This window comes from Neomonachus schauinslandi, chromosome 9 (assembly GCF_002201575.2).
Source record: "Neomonachus schauinslandi chromosome 9, ASM220157v2, whole genome shotgun sequence".
NCBI lineage: Eukaryota > Metazoa > Chordata > Mammalia > Carnivora > Phocidae > Neomonachus > Neomonachus schauinslandi.
The window spans coordinates 7714988-7738856 of NC_058411.1; the positions used below are offsets into that span (position 1 = coordinate 7714988).

At 39.3% G+C, this 23869-nt stretch overlaps 1 protein-coding gene across 4 annotated transcripts in view; it reads right to left on the bottom strand.

The window, feature by feature from the left end:
- Positions 1–9999: 9999 nt before the first annotated feature.
- Positions 10000–23869, bottom strand: part of VRK1 (VRK serine/threonine kinase 1) — an 81842-nt gene continuing 67972 nt past the window's right edge. The window contains exons 12-14 of one of the 4 annotated variants that reach the window (XM_044917978.1): positions 22062–22064; positions 15310–15397; positions 10000–10415 (exon numbers count right to left, since the gene is read on the bottom strand). In XM_044917978.1, coding sequence (XP_044773913.1) covers positions 10384–10415; positions 15310–15397; positions 22062–22064 — 123 coding nt within the window. In that variant the 3' untranslated portion in view covers positions 10000–10383. Of the gene's footprint in view, positions 10416–15309; positions 15441–17771; positions 17881–22061; positions 22065–23869 lie in introns of those variants that run through there. The other 3 variants (XM_021679687.1, XR_002479789.2, XM_021679688.1) reach the window with 3 other exon arrangements.

Here is a 23869-nt window from a genome sequence, read left to right on the forward strand (position 1 = left end):
GCTCGACTTTCTGAAGGTACCAGGTTAAGAGACAGGGAAGCCAAAAAAATGACAGCTCCAAACCCCTCCTCATCCCATAGACTCAGAACTCCCAATCACCTTTTCAGTGGCTTCTATATAAACAGACAGCCGTGAAAACCAGACATTTGAGAAAACCATCTCAAATGAAAGACAAAGACCAAAACAAACAAGATAGGAGAATAGGAATGTAACTAGGGAGAAAGAGAGACTACGTAGGGACAAGAAAGCTTCCAGATCTTACAATTAATGTCCTCAGAGAGAGAAGATCCTGCATCCATAAACTAAGTCCAGGATGACATTTTAAAGAAATTAGGATAACTAAGGAGCTCCTGGAAAAAAATTTAAGAACCAGAAGAATAGAAGAAAACATTGAAGAAATCTCCCAGGGAGTAGAGGAAAGAAGACAAAAGCGACAGAAAGCAGCTAGGGAGGGTTGCGGGGGGAAGGAAAAAGGGCTGAGATCAGTCCAGGATTCCCAACATCTGAATAACAGAAGTTCCAGACAGGTGCTCAACAGCAATCCTGAAACCCAGAAGTCATCAGAGTGATGCTTTCAACACACCAAAGGAAAATGATTTCCAATCTGCAATTCTATTTGAGTTGAACTATCAGTCGAGAGAAGGGGAGAACAAAGACATTTTTAGACCTGAAGATTTCAAAACAATTACCTCCCATACATCTTTTTCCTCCAGCAATTAATGGAGGATGTGCTCCACCAGCTAAGAGGAGTAAACCCAGAAAGAGAAACATGCTGGACCAGGAAACAGGAGATCCCACACAGGGGATACATAGAGGAAGCCCCAGGATGGGAGAGAAGGGGACCAGGAAAGCTTGTGCAAACAGACGTCGCCTACAAATCTACGCCCGAGGTCTGTGCTGGGCTCCTGAGCCAGAGCCACTGGTCTCCAGTGTGAACAGGCAAAGCCAATCACCTCTGTTGATGGGTCATTAAGAGATCTTCAAAGATAATGATGTAAAACGGAGACCAAATGATGAGACAGTATGTCCCCTAACATCATGAGGAGTTACCTTAAAATCTGGCATTTGGCCCCATACCCTGACTCGAGCCTTTATCCAATAAACCACAACACAGAAAATTTAAGAACTTTCCATCTCCCTGCAACCCTGCCTTGCTCTCTCCCTCTCTGTCTTTGTCTCGCTCTCTTTCTCATACTCACACACGCAGATATATGGACTGTGGCTTTGGAAAGCTATCCAAACCTGTAACACAGGGGAGCTGGCACTAGGGGGAAGGAAAGGGTCTCGGTCTTAAATTTTTCTGCCATAGATTCTTTCAGTTTTTAATGCAACAAATAAAACAGGATTATTCTCCATCCAGATCCCTTGGAGGCCCATGATCTTCAATTGAAGACTTCTCACTACTTGCTCTCTCCCTACTGATTTCTGTATCATGTGCCATGTGCATGTACTACCTATTCAAAAAAGGGGAATTTCCTAACAATTAGTTTCAAATGATGTATGGTCAGGTGAGGTCTAACATACATTGCAGACATTCACTTAAAGCCCTCAAAGCTCACCCATCAATAGCGAGAGGGGTCCCTTAAAAGCCACGGCAGGGCTGGCCCTGCCTTCAGTCTTGGTGGGAGAGGCCCTCAGGCCCTGACCTTTTAGAGAGTTTGTGATCTGATCTTCAGAGCCAGTTCCATCTTTATTGAAGGCCAATTAGTCACATACACCTTTTTAACAGTATGTTAATTTTCACTTTAACATATAATCTAGGGCCAGATAAAATGGCCTCTCTTGCCCTCTTCCATCAGCTGCTGGCAGAGAATAAAAATCACCAGAGAGGGCCACCAGCATTTCTGGTCTTGCTCACCTTTGTCACTGAGACCACACTTTCACCGATGGCACCTCAGGCCCGCAGCCAAAGGCTGGAGAAGCGAGTCAGGACCAAAGTTGTTACGTGAGCATGGGCTACTAGGCCTTTTCACGTGGAGGACTAAGTGTGAGGAGCGGTTGGGGCTTCACTAGAATCTGTCTGCCAGGCGGCCTTCGGTGAGGAAGATCGCAGCAGCAAAGCTGAAGCTGGACAGCAGGCCTGAGAGCCTCAGAGAAGGCCAAGGAGAAGAATGGCCAGACACTACGAAATAGAAAGGACTCAAACCCACTCACTGCTTTAAAAATTTAGTTAAACTACAACTCCAACATCTTCTGAATGGGGAAATAGAAACAACCGCTCTTTGTGGAGTTGTTGGGGTTTTTTTTTTTTTTTTAAATACATATTTTTGAAGTAGGAAACTACCTGTTCATTTCAAAACAGGGCACTGGCCAAAAGGGTGGGGGGGGGGTGGGGGTGGGGGTGGGGAAGCGTTTCAGACGCACTCGGCTCAGTCAAGGTGACAGACTCATTTGCCTGCTGGTTTCTCTCCACATCTTCATTCCCAGGGTTCCAAGGATTCAGAGATGAAATGTCAACTGAACACACCCCGTACCAGTCTAATTTCTCTTGACAGCCTGCCTCACAAATTATACAAATTTCTGAAATCAAGTATCTTTGAACATGGAACACAGACCCACCATCCCGATCTGGAAGGAGGAAGACTCCACGTGGAAACTAAAATCACGGTAAACTAATTTGCAAAGGGTGGGGATGTCAGCGTCAGAAATGGTCTTCTGAATTTAAAAATAATGACAATGGGGACTATCAATTAGGCAACGGGCGCTCGGAGCCTATGTGCTGGCTCGGCTACAATTTTTTTTTTTTTTTAATGTCTGGCAGAATGTTTTACAAACTAAACCCAGCAAGACTACAATTCTACCAGAAGGTGCCTCAGATGGTTTTGCTAATAATTTTGATCAGCTGAAATGGAGAAAAACATCATTTCAATTATTCACTTTCAAAAACCGTCAATTTTCAGTTGGAACACTAAATGCCCCTTTCTTCCCCCCTCTGTCGCCACCAAGCAAATAAAGCCCAACCCCAAAAGAACCCTCACAAAAAGGAACCGGGTGTGAGCGGTGACATTTTTGAATATGTGAACCTAACAAAAATCTTGTCGACATGAATTTCCTGCCGCTTGAAGTTCAGTCCAGCTTGTGTGTCACTTCGCTGGAGGAGAGTGAGTTCCTTTAGAGAACGTGCGGGAGGCTGGCATTGCTGCGGCGACTAACATGGGGAGTGCGAACCACCATATATTGGCTTTTGTTTTAATAGCCTTTTAACCAATTTTGTTAATGGACTGAATGCAATTTAGATATGGAACTTGGCTAAAATGTAGCTTCAATTGGCTATTAAAATTTAAGAGCCAACTAAGATAGCTAATTACAAAAAAAAGCCCCAGTGATAATGCTAAGCAGAATTAGTAATAGCAAATGACAGTCTGTCTAGTCTTATTCCCATAGGGAAAGAAACTCTTAACTGAGAAGTCAACCAGACAATGTGCAGCAAACCTAATTGCATTACTGGTATTATGGCATACAAATCTGGCAGCTCCCGGGGACAAAACCGGGAGTGAAGTCTGTCAGACTCGAGTTAGAAAGCAAGTGACCCTCTTTTACATCCCAGTTAGAGCAGATTCCAGGAAATTTTCTTCTTATTCACAGCTGATGGGTAAGTGCTGTTTCACTGAGGAAAGTTCCCGTATAGCCCCGGCAGGGACTGAGGACGGAGCACGGAAGGAAGAGGCCCTCCGAAAAGCACCGGTCGAAAGGAGATCCTTCACCTACCCAGAATGAGTCTCCCTGTAGATGGTTAGGTCTGAAAAAGACAACAATAAATATCTGACTGCTAAAAAGTTGGGCTTAGGGAAAAAAATGTTCTACTTCTTTGCTTCATTACAGATACCCTCATTATGGCATCAGCTGAAGTGCAGACTAGCTCTCCTGTGAAGATTTGTCATGTGTGGTGGCCACTTTGAATCGGAGGTACCAGAGTCTTTAACATTCCCTAGTCAAGTGTCTCCCTGCTGTGCCTGTAAATGTCAGTCCAGTTTTTTCACGGCTGTGCGCACAGATTAGAAACAGCGGGCGAGCTTGGGAGTATGACTACAATACCAGTAAGGACACTTGTCTTCGTGGCACTGCTCAAGTGATTCCTGGAATGTAGGACCCTGCTGTTTTCTAATATTTACACACAACTGGAGTCATCAAGAGCAGTAAATGCAGTCTAAAGGCAGCTTGCTTCTTTTGTTAGGAACTTTACATTCAAATAGGGATAGCAACAATAACACCAAAAAAATTTAAAAAAAAAATTAAAAACCCACCATTTTAAAAAGTTTCATATTTTCACCCAATTTTGCCGCTAAAAGACCAACCAGGTATTATCCTGACTGTTCACTTAGCTCAACCCTCGCTTCCAAACATTTTCTATGTGCATCACACAGTTCACTGGGAACAGCAGGTGTCTGGGATTCTTGACCTCCAATTGTGTTTCTGCAGGCTGTGCTTTCTCTGACCTCTACAGGAACAGACAGGGCCTTGGAAGCCATTTTCATGTAATTTCAGCCACCTTTGCTTTCTGAACACTTTGCATGGCAGAGCAAAGACTTATTTCGGGGCTGCAGCACCTGGAATACAGACAACTTCTTTGAAAAACCTGGTTAGGAACTTTAAAAAAAGGGGAGGAAAAAACCCACCACAACTAAACGTGTATCTTAAGAAATGTCTAAATGATCCTTCTTTAAATTACAAATGGTAGGACAAATCATGTATCTTTGTCATGAGCATTTCAATCTCTGCCAAGGATTTCTGGACTAGAAACCTGAAGGGCCGGGGGGGGAGGGGGTGTGCGTGTGCTGTTGCATGCGGGACCAGATCACACAGCTTTGCAACTACAGTGTTAAAACCCATCAGGATGTGCACAATACTTCTCCAGCTGAATGGACTCACGCCTTAGCACCAAAATGTTCTGACGAGTTAATGAAATAAAAGAAGACAAAAGAACACAGTTTTCTTTCCCCAGTTTGGGGTGGGGGGTGAGCTCTTCCTAGAGATCTTAGGCACATTTCTCTATCTAGGAAAGTACAAGAACTATTTCTCCCTTTTCCCTTCACTGGGAAATGGAATGGAATCAATAGAATCAATATGTACTACCCAACTGTAACTTTCCCTGTGATCTATTGCCCTGGAACTTTCCAGTGTTCAGAGTTAGCAGACCCTTCAGTGGCTCAACTCTGACATTTATATAGTGCTAGCACATACTGGACCCTCGTGAAGAAAGTTTGGGAAAGCATGTAGGGGCATCGCTCTCATCTGAGAATTATACCAAGAAGGATCAGCGTGAACTTCTGTACTAAGATTCTTGTGTCAAGGTCAGAAAGAATTACTGAATAGGCAATTTTTCAGTTTTTAAACAAACTAGCCTGGCTGTTACAAGGTCTTCATGTATATGACTGTGATCACTCCTCACTCGCTTCTGAAAGGTGTTAGCAGCAGAAAGACAACCTACAGAAAAGCAGGAACAGATTCAGACCACTGTCCCCTCTCTTCCCCTTGCAAACTCTGGACTGGCCCTTGGAACTTCTTCCCACCCCCGCGCACCAGGGACAAAAGTTATCTTACAGATCATTTCCAGTCATCCTTCCGATAATTCAGACTTCTAACGAGTGCTACACTTTAAATCAAAAAGAGGAAAGAATTTTCAGAGATCATTTACGGTGGCTCACTTAAATAAAACCATAATTTGTTCAATGCAGAAATTTTACAGGTTAACTTGAGCCAAAATTACAAAAATTCAGGAACGCTACTCACAGATTGCGAAACACTACTGTCATAATAAAAAGCTCACCACTATATGAGTAATACATGCTCCGTACAGTGGAAATGGTAAACATTTTATTTGCAAAATCACACCCAAGAATACAGAGTTGCCTAAACCACCTGGTCAGCGGTATACTGCAAAGAATCACTGATCCAATGTGTGAGGCTGTTGCTATGTATCCAGAGACCCTTTTCCAGTATTGATTCCTCAGTGTGCCTTGTCCTCCTTATACCAGCAGAGCTTAATGAATGAGTGGCATAGAATACCTGTAGAACTTTAAAAGAAACCAAAACTCACAAAACCTTATTTATCTATGCAACTGCTATAATTATGAGAAATCACGAAGGCATGGTAACAGGACTTAAAAAATATCCTACCCAAAGAACAGGAGTTTGATTTTTGTAGTGTAGTAAGCTCATAAGTGAATTTTTTCTTTCATTCTGATTTCTGTTAATGTGGTCTAGGAGACAAGAATAAGTAAAACGGCATTAATAACAAATGTGTGGTGCTGGCATAAGGACAGACAGATCAGTGAAATCAGACAGACAGTCCAGAAAGACACCCTGGTAAAATAACTTAATATACAATAAGGCAGGCATCACACAAACCAGGGTATAAGGGGCTGGGGAAGATTTATTTAACAAAAGTACTGGAGGGCGCCTGGGTGGCTCAGATGGTTGAGCGTCTGCCTTCGGCTCAGGTCATGATCCCAGGGTCCTGGGATCGAGTCCCGCATCGGGCTCCCTCCTCCTTGGGAGACTGCTTCTCCCTCTGCCTCTCTCTCTCTCTCTCTCATGAATAAATAAATAAAATCTTAAAAAAAAAGTATTGGAGCTACCGGTTAGCTATTTGGAAAAAAAAAATACATTGTGATCCTTACCTCCTGGCATAGATATGCCAAAACTAATTCCATATGGATGAAAAATTTAGGAGCATTAAGACAAAAAGCCTAGAAAAAGCTATGGTAAATATTTCTGATTTCAGGATGAGGAATATTTTAAAACACTTGTGGAAATTACAATGAAAAAGATCAAAAGAGGGCGCCTGGGTGGCTCAGTTGGTTAAGCAACTGCCTTCGGCTCAGGTCATGATCCTGGAGTCCCGGGATCGAGTCCCGCATCGGGCTCCCTGCTCGGCGGGGAGCCTGCTTCTCCCTCTGACTCTCCCCCTCTCATGTACTCTCTCTCATCCTCTCTCTCTCAAATAAATAAATAAATCTTTAAAAAAAAAAAAGAAAAAGAAAAAGATCAAAAGATTAAAGCCATAAATATTAAATTTCACAAAAATAAAAAATATTACCACCAACAAAAAACAAATGGGAAAAAGTCAGCAACAAATATAACCAAGGGTTAAGATCACCACTATACAAACAGTACAATCAAATACACCAGGAAGAAAACAGAGCAATTAGTTTACAAATAAAAAATAATTGCTCAGGTTCACTAGCAATGAAAAAAAATTTACCTTATCAAATGATAAAAATTAGTAATATTCAAGGATGACAAATCCAAGCTGTGCACTCTGATTTGCTGGGCAAAGTGCTGGCTGGTGGATTTCTGCAAAGCAACTTGTTAATATTCATCAGTAACCTTCCATTTTCATAGTCTTTGACCCAGTGGTTCCCTTCTGAAAATCCAAGGAAATAGATTCGCACATGTGGACAGAGATTTCTGCCTAGTTTAATCAAGAATATTACTTATAGGAGTTCCTGGCTGGCTCAGTTGGCAGAGCATGCAACTCTTGATCACGGGGTTGTGAGTTCGAGCTTCACGTTGGGTGTAGAGATTACTTGAATGAACTTAAAAAAAAAAAACTTAAAAAAAAAATTACTTATAATATCCCAATACCAAAGACAACTTAAATGTCCAATATTAGGGAAATGGTCAGGAAAGCGTCATAAATCCACAAGAAAAAATATTACAGAAACATAAAAATTATATTCATGAAGTATCTATAATAATGTGGAAAGTATTTAATTCTAGCTTTAAAAAGCTATATATGAAGTTTTATATCAAGTATAATAATTATTTGAAATAAAAATGCATAGAAAAGCCTGGAAGAAAATGTGTCAAGACATTCACAGTGGTTGCCTGTGGGTGGGAGTAATATGGCTGGTTTGTCTTTTGATACTTTTCTGTGTGTTCTAAATTTCCTAGTGACCAGGTATTATTAATAAACTTTGGTAATCACAAGAATATAGCTAACAAAATAGCATTTTAAGGGATAATCAAGCACATATTGCTCAACCACATATAAACACATACACATAAATACATATAATTTATTTATATTTCCACCACTAATTTATTGCTAGGCGACTTAGGCCTTCATATGCACATTTAATTTAGTAATTCAAAAAAATAATTGAGGCTTTATAGCTCTGGCCTATTAGCATTTTATTTGTCTTAAGAGATCACTACTGAAGAATACCTAGAAGCTATTTTACTTCAGGGCTTAGTTGGTTACCAAACATGTATCAGTTGCTTTCTAGAACATCTAGAGCACGTACTGCCCCCACGGTGTGAAGGACAAGAGCCCGGCACAGGTGTCGATCCTCAGCAGACCAGACCATCTCAGCTCACTAACAACCAAGGAAAATGGCAGAGAAGGCAGGACCGCATGGTGCCAGGAACACCTGTCAGAACGTGGACGCTGGGTTATGAAGGAACAAAGACTGGCAAAGTCCACTGAAATACGGACTGGAAAGGAAACAAAAATGATGCAAGATAAAAATAGTAAGTACAAAACTGAAAAAGGCAAAAAAAAAAAAAAGCATAACGCCGAATGACGAGGCTATTTGATCACTGATTTAAAATAAAGGGAGCCTAAAAAAAACACAGTGTAAGGTAGGAAGGAGAAGAGCAGCGGAGTAAGGAGATGCAGCCAATGAATCCAACTGGCTACTATGGCTACTAGTTTTTAATTTCCGCAGCCCTGCCAACAGAGTAACATTCGAGAAAATGCCAGCACTTGTTAAAAACAGTATGTGAGGAAATATCTGTTTTCTTAATATTTAACCAACAGGTTTTGCTATGTTTTTGTGTTTTGGAAAATAAAAAAGGCTAAGGCATATACACAAAAACACACCACACACATTTTATCCTATTTTAAGCATCAATGTGTTTGAAACAGAACTTGAGAGTTGATTTAGGTGTTACAAATAAACTTGGGACCATAACACTGATGAGCACGAAAATCCAACATTCTACAGAAAACAGGAGGAGGTTCTAACCAAAATCTAGTTCTCTCTTCTGCAAAGACACACAGCTCAAGAACTTCAGGAGGCATTTAAAAGATGAACTTTCAAAGGAAAGTCTGCAGATCTGGTCTGCACTTTTCAACATCTGACCACTACAGTGACACATATTCCATGTGACACCTAAACACCCACATTTGGGGCCAAAGTTTTAGAGTCTCAGTGTTGGCTCAGAGCTCCTCCAACGTGGTTCCACCTTGACAATTTGGGGTATGTTGACATTCCACCTGTACTATTACTTAACATTTTCTTTAAATCAACTCACTTTTTTAAATACAGAAATACCTCCTTGAAGCTTGTCCTAACAGAGAAATCACCAGTTTCATGTGCTACTTATGTCCTGAACACATATTAAAATACATGCTTAATGCTTAAATGCTGAAATAAAAGTGTGTCTCTATGTCATCTACAAAGATGGAATGTGCCATTAAGCGGTAAGGTGTACCACCCTTTGGGAAATCCAACCCAATTCCAATTTCTGCAACAAAGTAAACCTTGAAATTGTTCATATAGTTTAAATCCCAAGCTTTTATTACCAGGGAAACTATAAAAAGTTCAAATCTGAAAATCTCTGATCACTAAAACTCTGGAGTGCTTTGGTTTACTGCACAGACATCATATGCTACAAAAACGACACTTATAAGAAAAATAATCTCCTGTGAATGAGCAATAAGTCTGCTTTGTTTTTTTTTCCCCACAGGATCTCCTTAAAAGAAGCCAGTCTATAAATCTGTAATCATGTTACCACTCACTGGATACTTTATCGTATTTTCTTTTCATACAGTTTGCATGCGTAGGTAGTCATTCTGCAATCTCACTTTCAAATACGTGGGTTTGGTCTCCCACAGACCTGCTTAGTACCCCACTTTTGCTTTCATAACCCTTTCCCTTTTTTGTTCCTCTTGCTTCATACAGCAGGTGCTCAATAAATGCTTGTGGAACTGAACAGAACCAATGCAATCCAAATCTTATGGCCACAACAAATGGTGTATTTGTATCATGCAAAAAGAGACCTTTATTTTAAGGTTTGTATATCTGCTTAAAGGGGAAGATTTTGCCAAGCATTTCTATACACTCGGGGCAATGGACAATGATTAGAAAGTACACATCATGGTGGCTTTTCTTACAGCTGCTTCAGAACCTCAAACACATACAGCTTGGGATCAGCTGAAAGAGTATGACCTATAGATTTTCAATTTTATAATTAGCCTTTAATAAATTGTGCAAAGTATTTACTTAATAAAAAAGTTTATATTTTTCAAAGACATAGTATTTCATGGTCAGCCCCAACCTCAAAGACTCACATGAAAATATAACATTTAAAATAGAAAAAGAGGAAAAAGTCAAATGACAGGAAGAAAAGAAAAGTCGGGTGACAGCATTTGATTTACTTCTGGACTCTCTTTCTGGTTTTTGAACCTTGAAGAGAAAAAAAAACAAAGAAATTCAAATCATTAACTTACAAAAACTAAAGAACAGATATATAAGCATTTCCGTATATACTTATTCGTATCTAAAAATCTAACTGACTATGAGGATTTGTGGAGATTAAATTCCTACACAAAAGTAATGGCTAATAGCCTGAAAATCTTAGGAAATTGTGTCCATTTTTTAGTATGTCCAAAAATATGCTAACATCTACCTTTCAGTCTTAAGTCACAACAGAACTCTCCCACTGGTAAAACACATCCAATTTACAAAGGCACTGAAATCTTTCTCCCCAAAACTTTTATTGTGCAATTTAAAACAATAACTCCTAATGTAAGCTATAGCAACAAGACAGGCCTTCATTTCCTGTAGGGAAGCGATGAAGTAACGCATATTCTGAAAAGCAAGGAATAAAATGTATTGCTTTTTAAAGCCTGTTACCCATACTCTCTAGGCAGGAGAGCCCTGGCCATTCCAAAACCCAAAGTCTTTTCCACTAGGAATTAAAGAGATCCCAACTGAGGAGCCTTCTAAAGATGCATCACATCTGATACCAGTCAAAGTACCTCATGACAGTTCCCATCCAACTATTCCTGAGTTGGAATAAATCCGTGATTCTTTACTGGGGGCGGAATTCTTTACAGGAACTCCACCTCACCAAGGAGACTCTGTTCCCACCTAGCACCCCCACTCTACCTCCAAGGCGAGCACAGCAGTCGGAAGGGTACGTGTAAGCCTGATCACGGCTGCCTAGCATGGGCCAATGATGTGTGCCTTCCCTCTGCTTCACGCCTCCCTTGGCCCGGAAAAGAGCAACGGTACCAGGGTGAGGGGCAGCATGGTCACCCATAATTAATCAATGAATGCACTAAGCAACAGATCAATACTTCTTTTCTGAAATGTACAAAACATTCTTTGAATCTAGGACAAAATATTTACCACATCTAATAATAAATCCTAAAGGTTTTCTGTTTATAGTCTTAGTTACTTGTGTGGAAGATCAGTTTAAAAAGCAGTGTTTTATTTTGTTTTTTCCAAGTTCCAGTTTTTATTTCATTGCCATATTTTTTTTTTTTTTTGGATTTTATTTATTTATTTGAAAGAGAGAGAGCACAGATAGGCAGAGCAGAAGGCAGAGGGAGAGGGAGAAGCAGGCTTCCCGCGGAGCAGGGAGCCCAACGCCGGGCTTGATCCCAGGACCCTGGGATCACGGCCTGAGCCGAAGGCAGCACTTAACCGACTGAGCCACCCAGGCGCCCCGCCATATATTTCAATTAAAGCAAACTTCAAATTTACATGGATATCTTTTTTTTTTTCCTGCCATTGATAATAGATAGCCTTTACTACAGCTGGTTTAAACTTTTGAGCTTTTTCCTCAATTTTTGTGATAAATAAAAAATATTCCATGGTAGATTTTTAATTTTTTATTTCAAGAATTTTGAAATTAATTTTGCATAGAAAAGGAGGAATACTGTGATGGGCTGAGGTGGGGCGTAATAGGGTATCACAAAATCCAGGTCAATAATCAGTACTATAGTACATCTTCCTTTCAATAAATTTGGAATAGTCACATTACAAAGGACACTTAACAATAGTTATCACTCTGTTCAAGTAGTAGTATTATCACTAACATCCTAATTTGTCATTTTATGCTTTTTTTTTTACTCTTAAACACCACTGCTGCTTATCTCCTTCAATCTAGATTTAAAATTTTTCACTGCAACTAAAAACACTACGTGGAATTTATTATGTAATCAGGATCCTGCAACGTGAAGTCTTTGCTGCAGGTATCAATTCAGTATTTTCCCTAATAATCAATTCTAATTGTGGCAGAAAAAATATTTTTCCTCTTCTCGTCTCTTTAAAAAAATATACCCATTTTCATAATTTATTACTATTGGTAAAAGGTGCAATCTCAAGACTAACGCGTAAAATTTGGTATCTGAAAAAGGAAAAGTACTCTTCTATGATTTTATTAATGCAGAAATTTAAAATAAGTGGGAAGTTTCTTTGTAGTGTGCCCTTAAAAATATCCCTTTTTTGACTAGATCATAGATATTCGAGAGGTAACCAACCGTCAATCCTGCTTCCCTCAGATTTCTCAAGAATGGACCAAAATTCAAGGTTACTTCAAATACAACACTCACAAGAGAAGGTTGTAGAGTACTGTCCATTTTATGAACGGGAGGGACAAAGCAGCTAGCCATAAATATCATGGCTACATTAACTAATTTTTAGTACAATTCTGAAGTACTGGGACAGTTTTGAAATGCCAGAATATGCATGGTTTTTTAAGGCTTATCATTTTGTGGGGGAAAAAATTACTTGCAGCAAATAACCAAATTTTCTCAATTGGTAAAAATTATGCCTTGCATAAAAATAAAAGGATTAGAGGCCTCTGTTCTTCTTGAAAACCACCCCGTCACCCCCTCTCTTTCTTTGAGAAAACCTACACAATACACATTTTGAAAGCTTTCAGAATGTGTTCTTACACAATAGACCACCAACTAGTCAAAATGAGTTTAGGTGTATCAAGAAAATTATACATGTTTTTAAAATGGTCTAAATAGATATTAAAGGAAAGTTGCTCCCATTTTGCCAGGCACAGCATTCTGAAAGATCACACAGTGAGAAAAATCTCTTACCATATTGTAAACCATAAATTGTGTTTGAAAATAAAATTGTTAATGAAGAAACTGACATTTCTAAAGCTGCTGTTAGAGGTAACCATTCTTGAAACACGTTTATGACACAAAATCTTAAAGCTCTAGGACACAGAAGTCACTGAATTGTATTATATATTTTTTTAAAACAAAATTCAAACATAATAATGTGCCTCCTCCTTCAAGTTATTTTAAAATGATGAATACAAATACGTATTTTCATGAACACTGGCCTTTTTTTTTTTTGCCAGAAGCAATAACATTTTACCATCTCAGGTAGTATTTCTCTCATTTATGAATATTTAGACAATAAAATACTTTAACTAGCCCTATACTTTAGGAGAAAGGATAAATTACAATAAGAAGAGAAACAGCATTTAAGTAAAGCAATTTGGAGTTTATATAAACCAGGGACAATGTGATTATTCTCTATCTTCTTTTTGTTTAAACTGAAACAAAAGATCTGGATTGTTCTCCTCAAATATGCAATGGGGTCCACACTCTTCTTTTGTTATTAATAAATAAAACAAAAATACTCATATATTTTCTCCCAGTGAAAACCAGCAGCGTAAGGACCTTAAGTTAAAATTTGGGGTATGAGAAACATTTTTTCATAATTATAGTCCAATTTAAAATTATTGATGTATCAAAACAAATAACTCTGATGCTCATTAAGCAAAGTTCAGGTAACAAATGACCTTCAGGCAGTCAGGAGAGGCATGAGTTTTCTCCACACACAGCTGTGAATTCACTCCAGTCTAAATGGGTATCAACCTTATTATCACAATGTGGGCTGGTTCCTTTGCTGAACTGAAACTCTCTGTTTTAAAAACTTTTTAAGGGATTTTTTTAAAGTAAGAATATTGCTCTATCTTTACAAATGCTCCTTAGTTTTGCTCCCACTCACTGTCGTAGCTGCTGCCGCTAGCCTCTGGCTGACACAGGCTTCCATGCACTGCTCCTCGGGACTCCTCACTTCCTAATAACAAAATGAACAAGACGGGAGGCGGGGAGAACAGCAGGGATCGGAAAATGGCTGCAGGAGACAGAAAGGAACTTCTTCAAAACCTTTAGCCTCCAGGATGAGGTTCTATCCTCCCTCTCTAGATACCCCCAGTATTGTCTGGGGTGAATTCATGTGAACCTAAGGATGTCCTATCCATACTACACAAGAAAGACAGTGTTAACAGACTCGAGTGCAGAAGATTCTCTTTGAAAGTCAAAGGCTTGTCTTCCACAGATGTGCACAGGCGGACACTACCAAAGGGAAGGTAAAATACGTCCCTGGCCCGACTCAACAGGGCACTTGGGCTCTCATGAAACGTTTACCAAAAATGAGCCTTTTCTATTAGAAAGTGAGAAATGTTTCAGGACCAAGAAAAGAATAAATAAATAAAAGGCAGCGAGATAGGAGAGAAGTCTGGAAAAAGAAAAGCCTGGTACCGCAACCAGCGCTCAATCTCTTAATCGCACCCAAGGAATCATCTCTTGTGAAACCTGGAACCTGTTTTCCCTTTTCTGGGCCGCCCAGAGGTGCACCTACACATCCGCACCAGCCGTCTACGAAGTGGACCACACGGAAGCCCAACCCCACTGTGCCCTTTGCAGATGCAGCCCTGCTGATGCCAACGCCAGCTCGGCTCCATACTGGAAGAGCCTTCAGCACCAGTTTACGAGCCATCTCAGAAATGACTTTATACTCTGCTTTTTGCTTCAAGAGCTTTGAAAAGTGATGACTGAGGCTTTAATTCCTTGCGCCCCAACTTGTTGAGAGACAAGAAGAGCTGGCAGACTTTGTGGGGGGCACACGGATGGCTCAGGCCCGTGGAACTTGGCAGCCGCAGTAAGCCCAGGTACTACTCGCCGGATCTGGACCTTCCCCTGTATCCCATGATGTGTAATCCGTGTGCAGAAATGGAAAGAGAGCAGCCTGAGAGGTAAGAGCTCTGGCTCTGCCATTTCAGTGCTCCATGTCTTGGGCTCTCTAGATGCAAAATGAGAGTAGCTCCCCACCCCAACTTTGTGACTACTGTGAACAGTAAATAATACAATGTATACAAAGGACACTGTGATAATACTATACAAATAGAAGATCCTCTTGTATGATATTTTATCATAAAATCAAAATGTTATGACCATAAGTTAACCTCTTACTTAGCGGAAGGAAATGAAATCTGTGTTTATATATGGAAAAAGCTAATAGGCAAGACTGTTCAACTTACGGGTTTTTGTGGCCTCTTCTGTCTGTGTACCTGAGCATTCCATATCTTCAACACTGGATTCAGTGCTCTCCTCGATTCCTTTCTTGCGCTTGGTACACACAAAGATTTTTGAAAAGAGAGAGAGATGTGGTCTGATGGTCAAAGAAGTAAAGACACAAACTTACCATATACTAGTATATATGTGAATCTATCCAGGTGTGGGTGAATCAAAACATACAGTAAGAATACACACAACTACAGGGCGGTAGTTACCTAAGGGGAAGGGGCTGTGGATGGAAGAAAATGGGATTAAGAGAATCTTCAACTATTCAGTTAGTCTGAATGTCAGCTTGTTTGTTGTAACCACCCCAAGCTTTTATGCTTTTTATAGTTCATCATTGAAAGCCTAACCATCAGGACTGATGATACAGAAACTCTCTTTTAAAAGCAAAGCATTTAACAAACTTGGTTTCATCACTCAGGCCAACGATACTTATTCTCCGCATTTTACAATGTATGTGGGCTATGTGGGGGGAGGGACAGTAATCTACTTGATAAAGGGGAAAATATACACCTTGTGCATATAGTATATCACCGGTTATACTCTATCAATCAATGGCAAAATTCTGCTCATGAATCAATAACAACAAACTTCCAATAAAGGTCTTCTTTTGGTATACTTTTCATTAAAAGTTTAAGGGGGACACCTTCCTGTAAAGGAAGAGTCTTAAAAGTACACAGCTTTCCTAAAATCTCCAAAATAGGTTGGATTCTCCTCAACTTTCTATTTATTTTTTCCAGCTTTCTATTTATTTTTTCTAGTTGAGGGTTACTTAGGAGTTAATGCTTAAATTCTGTCACCAGGTGGTTCTCCCAAGTGTTCGTTCAGTTTCTTTTTATTATTTTCTATCACTATGACACATTTTCTAACTAGTTCAGTCCTGTGTGAAGTTTTTAAATTACTCCACACGTCTACATGTAGGAATCACTATGGAAGGACTTAGTAATAACTTTACAACTTTGTATTTCTCCTATAACTTTATCCCATATAGTCTCAAATTTAAATGCGTTAAAATCCAAATGATAATTCAAAGCTTCCCTGGGTGGCCCAGATTTCGTTTAGGAAGTCCTCTCATCTGTCCCAAATTTCAGATTCACAATGCATCGGAACATCCTCACTTATATTTTCTAACAATTAATATTAAGTTAAACTTCATCTAAGCATTTCCCTTGCTTCGGGCCATTCCCCACACTGCCTGCTGACATCACACCGTTCTCTTGCCTGATGGCAACCGCGGGTTCTGTTCCACAGAGAGCTGCATGAGAAAGCTCCACTCTACTCAAACCACATTACTTTAAAACCCCAAAATGGTCAGAACTGTTATTATCTACATATTACAAACAATCCCACTGTTTCAAAATATTCTTAAGGTGGCCGTGGAAAGATCAGCACTCCAAGATCCCTGCCACGCTCCTGAAGAAAACGCTTCACACAGACAAAAATAACTTGACTAAACCTTAAGAAACTTTCAAAGGCATTCATTTAGCAGATTTGTATATGGAGATATTGCCTCTCAAAAATAGCTGTTAAGAATGGCTGTAACTTCATATAACTGATGAGAAAAGGGGAGAGTGCCTTACCTCTTTCTTTTCCAAAGTGTTGCTTCATGATTACCATCTAAACCCTGCTGGGCTGAACAGATTGGTTCGATAATTACATACAATAACTGCAGTGGGCAGGTAACCCTCAGCTGGCACAGGGCAGCTCCCCTGTGAGAACTTCCATATGCAAACTGCACTGATGGAGTGCATTAGGTGCATCTTTCCTGCCGGTGCACAGGCCTGATTAACGCCAGCCAAGACTCCAAGGTTAGCATGTCAGCAGATTTGTGATGCATTAGGCAGGAATAAACACAGACACTTTTGTTCGTTCGGACCAAAATTAAGGAGGAATATTTCACTACTTTATTGCTTTCCATACAGGAAAGAATGCATTTTCCGATTTTAAGGAGGCAGATTTTTAAATGCTCATTATAAAGGGAGCTATCCAATACATTCTACCCAAGAACCTAGTGCATTCATCTTGTTCTCAAGCTTATTTAATAAGAGCTTTCTTAATCTCCATGCAAGTAAATTACATAGGAATGAAAATCAGCCAGTATTCAACCAACAAAAAAAAACACCTGTATTTTAAGCATCATGCAATAGATAGATAAAGCACTGAATTTCATTAGTCCATACTTCAGCTGGGTATCTTCTGCCCAACTTTTCTGAGAATGTATTTAGTTTTGACAGAAGGGGCCAATAGCCTACAGGAAAAGACCAATTTCAAAAAAAAAAACCTTTCATATTTAATAGCATTGAAGTGTGTTATTAATTCTATAAGGCAATGAGTAAAATTCCAAACAAATTCACTGGCAGCTTCTTTCTCCTGATATCTCCTAATGCTTCACTTTGTTATTTGTCAACATCTTGGGCTTCAGATAGTGCATATTTTGGTTCTCTCTGAACAAAAAACGGCTTCACAAAGGGACTACGCTAATCTCTGATTCTGTCATATTCCATACCAGGTCCCACAAAGTGCTTCTGCATCTATAAATGAAATCAAAATATTATACAATACACCAGAATGACTTATAAACTTAGAATAGAGTTTTCTTTTAATTCAGCACAGCTAAAATATCTGCAGAAAATTAGGTTTATTTCAAAGGGCATTAGCGAATGTATTACACATTGTATTTTTGAAGTGTTCAGATATGCTAGGCTAAAATTTAGTTAATTAGCAGCTTCTCACTTCCAGCTTAGAAACAGGAAGACAAATCAGCTAGATGCATTTGGACTGATAATTTACTAATAGTCTAAACACTGACTAGAGACCACTTAGAGACTTAAAGCTGTTTTAACAGGACAAAGAATAAAAATCCTGCGAGGCAAAAACCGAAGACCCGTTCATTCTTTGCTTACCAGGTCACACATCAAAAGATCACCTCTAGATGCTTTCAACAGCCTCTAAGAAAAGCCAGTCAGATCCATGGCTATATCAAAGGTGAGGAGTATTCAGGACTGTTGTTGGTTTTTAACTCTTTATTATAAAAATCACAAATGTTTATTATAGAAACTTAGAATATACAGCCTAAAATTTCTAAATGTTTGGTACTATACATGTGTCGATGAACAAAGAACTCTAAATATAATTATTTAGAGACTGACTGCACCAATCAGTTCATCTTATTTATTTACTTAAGACCACCTGAAGTCACCATGCAAATGGTACAGACTTTATAAACTAATAGCATGATTCATCTATGCTCCTACATTCATTAACAGCAACCAAAAAAAAACAGGTTGTTACTCGACAGTAACTAAAAAAACACAGAACACCTATCTTCTATGAAAGCAAAGCAGACATGTGTGTTACACAATACTTACAAACCAGCAGAGTTAGTTAAAATTCACACTATAGACAGAAAACGCTGAGGCTGGAGACAGAAGAAGGCTAAGAGAACTGGCTCAGTGTTTCTCAGCTGGGCGTGGGAAAGACTAGAACTCAGAGCTCTTCGTTCCTGCTCCAATTTCCGTCTCAGAGCTATGCCGCCTCCCTTACAGTCCCCGGCTGCTGTGCTCCCACGTTAGCACATCCCTTCCTAAAGAGGGAGAGTCCACCGAGCTGTGTGCCTGGCAGAGCCTCGTCCACACTCCTGTTTCTCCCTTCTATATGTGCGGAGCTCTCGTGGAGCCTAGCATGGTTATTTTACACAGAAATATCTATGGGTCTGCACCTCTCGAGCAACGATTCAACTAGTGTTGCAATCATAAAGAGCTGACTTCCTATTTTACTCCAAGCCCTTTACAAACTGTGTAATGTTTAAGTGGACTTGAGTAATTACAGATATATTTTGAGGAAAAGCAGGAAAAGGTCAGACATAATCGGAAAAAGAAGAGATGAAAAGATGGGAAGTGGGTCAGGAAGTGAGTGACTTAAAAAGAGGGGCAGATTAATTTAAAGAATAATCTAAAAATATTCTGCTAGAATGCATTAAAGTGATTTATTATTTTAAATGAGTTCTAGTGATAAAGGCTGTAACAAGAATCATGAATATTACAATTTCCTTCTGCAATAACATGGGCCTTCACGTTACCAGGGGCAGAGAACCCACCACATACTAACTAAGCACCCACTATGTGCCTGGCACTGTTACAGTCTACATCCTCAAGGTGAAAAATACATGCTAAAAAACAGATTAAAGCAAAAGAGTAATCTTAGCTTTTATCAAAACATTAAACACATACACATTAAGTCTCGAAAACTCTAAGTCCTGGAAGAAATCACTTCAGAGTTCTGTAAATCATCTTAGGTAAGTGTCCAGAGTAACCCCACATGCACGAATGCCATGTGGTGAAGTATCGATGCACTGTAAATGGAGCCCATGCAGGACTTCACTGTATTTGTAGTTGCTGTTGTTACTGCTTTGTTCAGATGTCCTGTCAACACATTTAGGTATCTACTCTGGAGGCAGGAAGAGCAAGTACAACTCGTGAATTCTGCTAATTATTAACAGGTCTGGGGGAAAGGGCTTAGCAAAATAAAATGCTACAACATAAGACTAACAAAGTTAGGGATATTGTGTTCTTCACTAGTTCAAGTTCTCCACTCTTAAGATGCCATGAGGAATGAAGAATTTACTGTCATTATCCGAAAATGAATTAATGCCACCACGTGTACAAAAACTGAAATGTCAGGTGACTGTAATGTGGGAGACGGTCTATGAGGAGCTGAGAGGGTGACAGCACAACACGCGCAGTCTACTCTCGTGGGGGAAGGACACAGATTTCAGTGACCCTGAAATGTTCACACCCACAAACAAGCTAAATTGTGTGTAAAATAGGGGACATTTGGGGGGTAGTACTTCAACCTCTGCCCCACTAAACTCTGAAGAAATGAACACAAAATAGCAATTAAAAAATATTTCAGCAGCAACAGTGACAGAGCCTCTCACCATAACCATTGGGAAGTTGTGGCCAAGAAGAGTCAGACACTTTTAGAAAGAAACATGTGGCTCCTGAAGAACCATATTGGGGAAAAGAACTTAAGTGAACACCATTCAGAAATTTTTCACCACTGACCTTCAATTTACAAAATATAACTAGGAAGCTTGAAAAGAAAGACTGGAACAGCCCCCTGGAAGAGACGTTCCCTACTCCCACAGTCCCTCATTGAAAGCAGGACATGTGATTCTGTTTCTTCCCTGGAGAAAGAGGGCAGAATAACCACAATCATTCAAGACTAATTATTTTCAACAATAAACAATGATTTACCAAAATATACGACAAAACAGAAAATGAGTAAAACATAGCTAAAGCCATAGAGAAGAATCCCCAACGAGGTTTCTCTCCCATGGATTTAGATTTTACCAAATTTTTGCCTCCTCTGGCCAGGAACGGAATGGAGCAGGTACTGAGGAAAGACAGGTAATCTGACCTGCGTACCAGCTGAGCCATGGCCCTCCAGATCCTCCCAGAGTATGAACTGCAGGCAAAAAAAGTCCCTTAACAATGCCAAACCCTCAAATCCGAACCCTGAGGAAAAGCAAAACAGTTTAATCCAATGGCAAAGCCAAGGATTCACAAATACAATAATCTGTTAAGCCCAGGTAAAGCTATTCTATTCACTATTAATACGATCCAGAGAAGAAGCACACCAACAAAGTTAGAAATCTTGGGGACAAAAAGAGAAGATGATAAATGGTCATAGCACACAAAAGACAGCTGAAGATTCCACTCTGAAAGAAAACACATTCCTCCCAAAAGAAGAAAATTTCATAACATGCACTGGAGGCTTAAAAAAAAAAAAAAATTTTTAAAAACTGAGTAAATGAGAAATGATAATTTAAAAAAGAAAATGAGAAAATGAAGAGATAACAAGGAAACTGCACAGCCAATAAATAGAACAATAATCACTACAGAACTTATATTAGAAACATCAAAAAACAGCAGACAGAGCTGACAACCAAATGACATGAAGTAAAGTTCTATGGTAATTACAGATGATACAAAAGAAACAGATGAAGAATTAATAAGCACTTAGAAGAAAACAGACATGGAAGATGGATATGATCTCTACACAGCCAGAGACAACTGCAAACATGACTGAGATAAATCAAAGACCACCTAAATACAAGGGTGTACCATATTCATTGACAGAAAAGAATATTGTGAAGATGTCAATTCTTCCCAAAATGACAGAGTCAATGCAATCTCAATCAAAATCCCAGAAGTACGTGTGTAGAAATTAATAGGCTGATTCTGAAATTTATATGTAAAGCTGAAGGGCCAAGAATAGCTAAGACAAAAAGAAGAACAACAAAGTTGGAGGACTTCCACCATCAGATATCATTATGAAGCCAGTAGTTCACCCATTGTGGCTTGGCAAAAAAGGTAAGTGGGCCAATGGCACAGAAAAGAGTTTCTAGAAGCAGACCCAAACATATACGGTTACCTGAAAGTCTGCTACATGCTGTGGGGACATTATAGACTTTTCAATAAATGGTTGAAATCAACTAGCTATCCACAGGAGGTAAATAAATACAGACTTACACTATGCACAAAATCAGTTGCTGTTAAATCGTAGACCTGAATACAAAAGATAATATTTCTTGATAATAACAGAATTATCTTCATGATCTGGGTAGGCAAAATTTTCCCAAAATAGAATACAGAAAGCACTAACCATAAACAAGAAGACTGGTAAATTAGGCTTCATTAAAATGAAGAACTTTCTGTTCATCAAGAGATATTACCACATTAACAGAATGAAAAGATAACCTACCAATTGTAAAAAAAAAAAAAAAAAGAAAGAAAGAAAGAAAGAAAAAAAATGTGTGTAATACATAGATTGCTTATATACAAAGTAGTCAAGTCTGGCAAATCAAAAGAAAGCTGACAACCTCCCCCCTTTTTAAGGAACAAAAAATCTGAAATGCACCACACTGAAAAAGGGCAATGGAGACTGATACACATATGAAAAGGTGTTCAAAATCAATATTCTAAAGGAGATTAAATTAAAACAACATAGAAACACCAGTACACACCTACCAAAATGGATAAAATTAAATATAATGCAAAAGCTAGTGTCGATAAGCAACTGGACCTCTCGTAAGCTGCTGGTGAGAGCATCAACTGGGACAGCTGCTGGGAGAAACTGCTTGGCAGCACCTACTAAAGCTAAACATAAGTAAGCCCTCTACCCCAGTACTTCCGCTACGTATACACCCCACTTGAAATAAATATATGCAGTTCCCAAAAGAAATTACAAGAATGTTCTTAACCAGCATTACTACAACTGCCAAAAACCGGAAACAGTATAAACGTTTGTCCATCAATAGAAGAGATAAAGGAATTATGATGTACTCATATAATGGAGTGCCATACTATACAGTAACAAGAAACAGAAAACTTTTGTTGCATTCAACAGCATAGAAATTCAGACATATAATGAATAAAAGACACAAAAAAAGTATACATTGTATGGTGCTATTACTATGAATGTTCTTTAAATAGCAAAATTAATTTATGGTGTTGTAAGTCAAAACACTGCTTATTCTTAATGAAGGATAATGGCTGAGAGGGGGCCTGAGAGAAGTTTCTGGGGCTCAAGTGATGATACATACCTTGATCTGGGGGGGATGTTTAAATGTGCATGCTCAATTTGTAAAGTTCAAATTCCACATTTACTTGTGCATTTTTCTGTACATATGTCATAACCTTACTTAAAAATATAGAGAAAATGGACGCCCGGATGGCTCAGTCAGTTAAGTGTCTGCCTCTGGCTCAGGTCATGATCCCGGCGGCCTGGGATCAAGTCCCACATCAGGCTCCTTGCTCTGCGGGGAGCCTGCTTCCCCCTCTCCCTCTGCTGCTCCCCCTGCTTGTGCTCTCTCTCTTTCTCTCTGACAAATAAATAAATAAAATCTTAAAAAATATATATATATACACACACACATAGGGAAGCAAAGCTACCTGACAAAATTCAGCCCAAATAAGACAAGATTTAAAATACAGAGCTCAAGCACCTAGGGAAAGAATCATTAGTAAACAATGAATCCACTTACATAAAAAACTAAGACTAAATCCCCATCAGAAAACAAAGAAGTGTCTTGACTTCAACCATCTAAATTTATCTAAGGAAAATACAGTTTCTATTATTCTAGCATGCTAACCAAGTTAGACAGACTTTCGCCAAATTCAGAGGGTTTATTTGGGGCCATCTAACTGAAACTACAGGCTGCACGGGATGCAGTCACCTCAAGAGACAGGAAGGTGTCCACCAGAGGAGCTGCAGGCCACTGGCTGGCAATGGAAGGCCTGGACTCTTATTCGTCTCTTTGTACCATGTTCCAAGCTGAGTGCCAGCAGGGATTTATTTAATGGTTAATCATTTTTCAGAGAAACTCTAGGAAGGCCAACTAGCATAATATAACTTAAAAGAACTAAAAAATATGGGAGTGGAGAGAAGGGTATGTGCGAGTCATTCATAGGAAACAACAGTATATACTGTCTGAAAATGAAAAAATGCAAATCACAG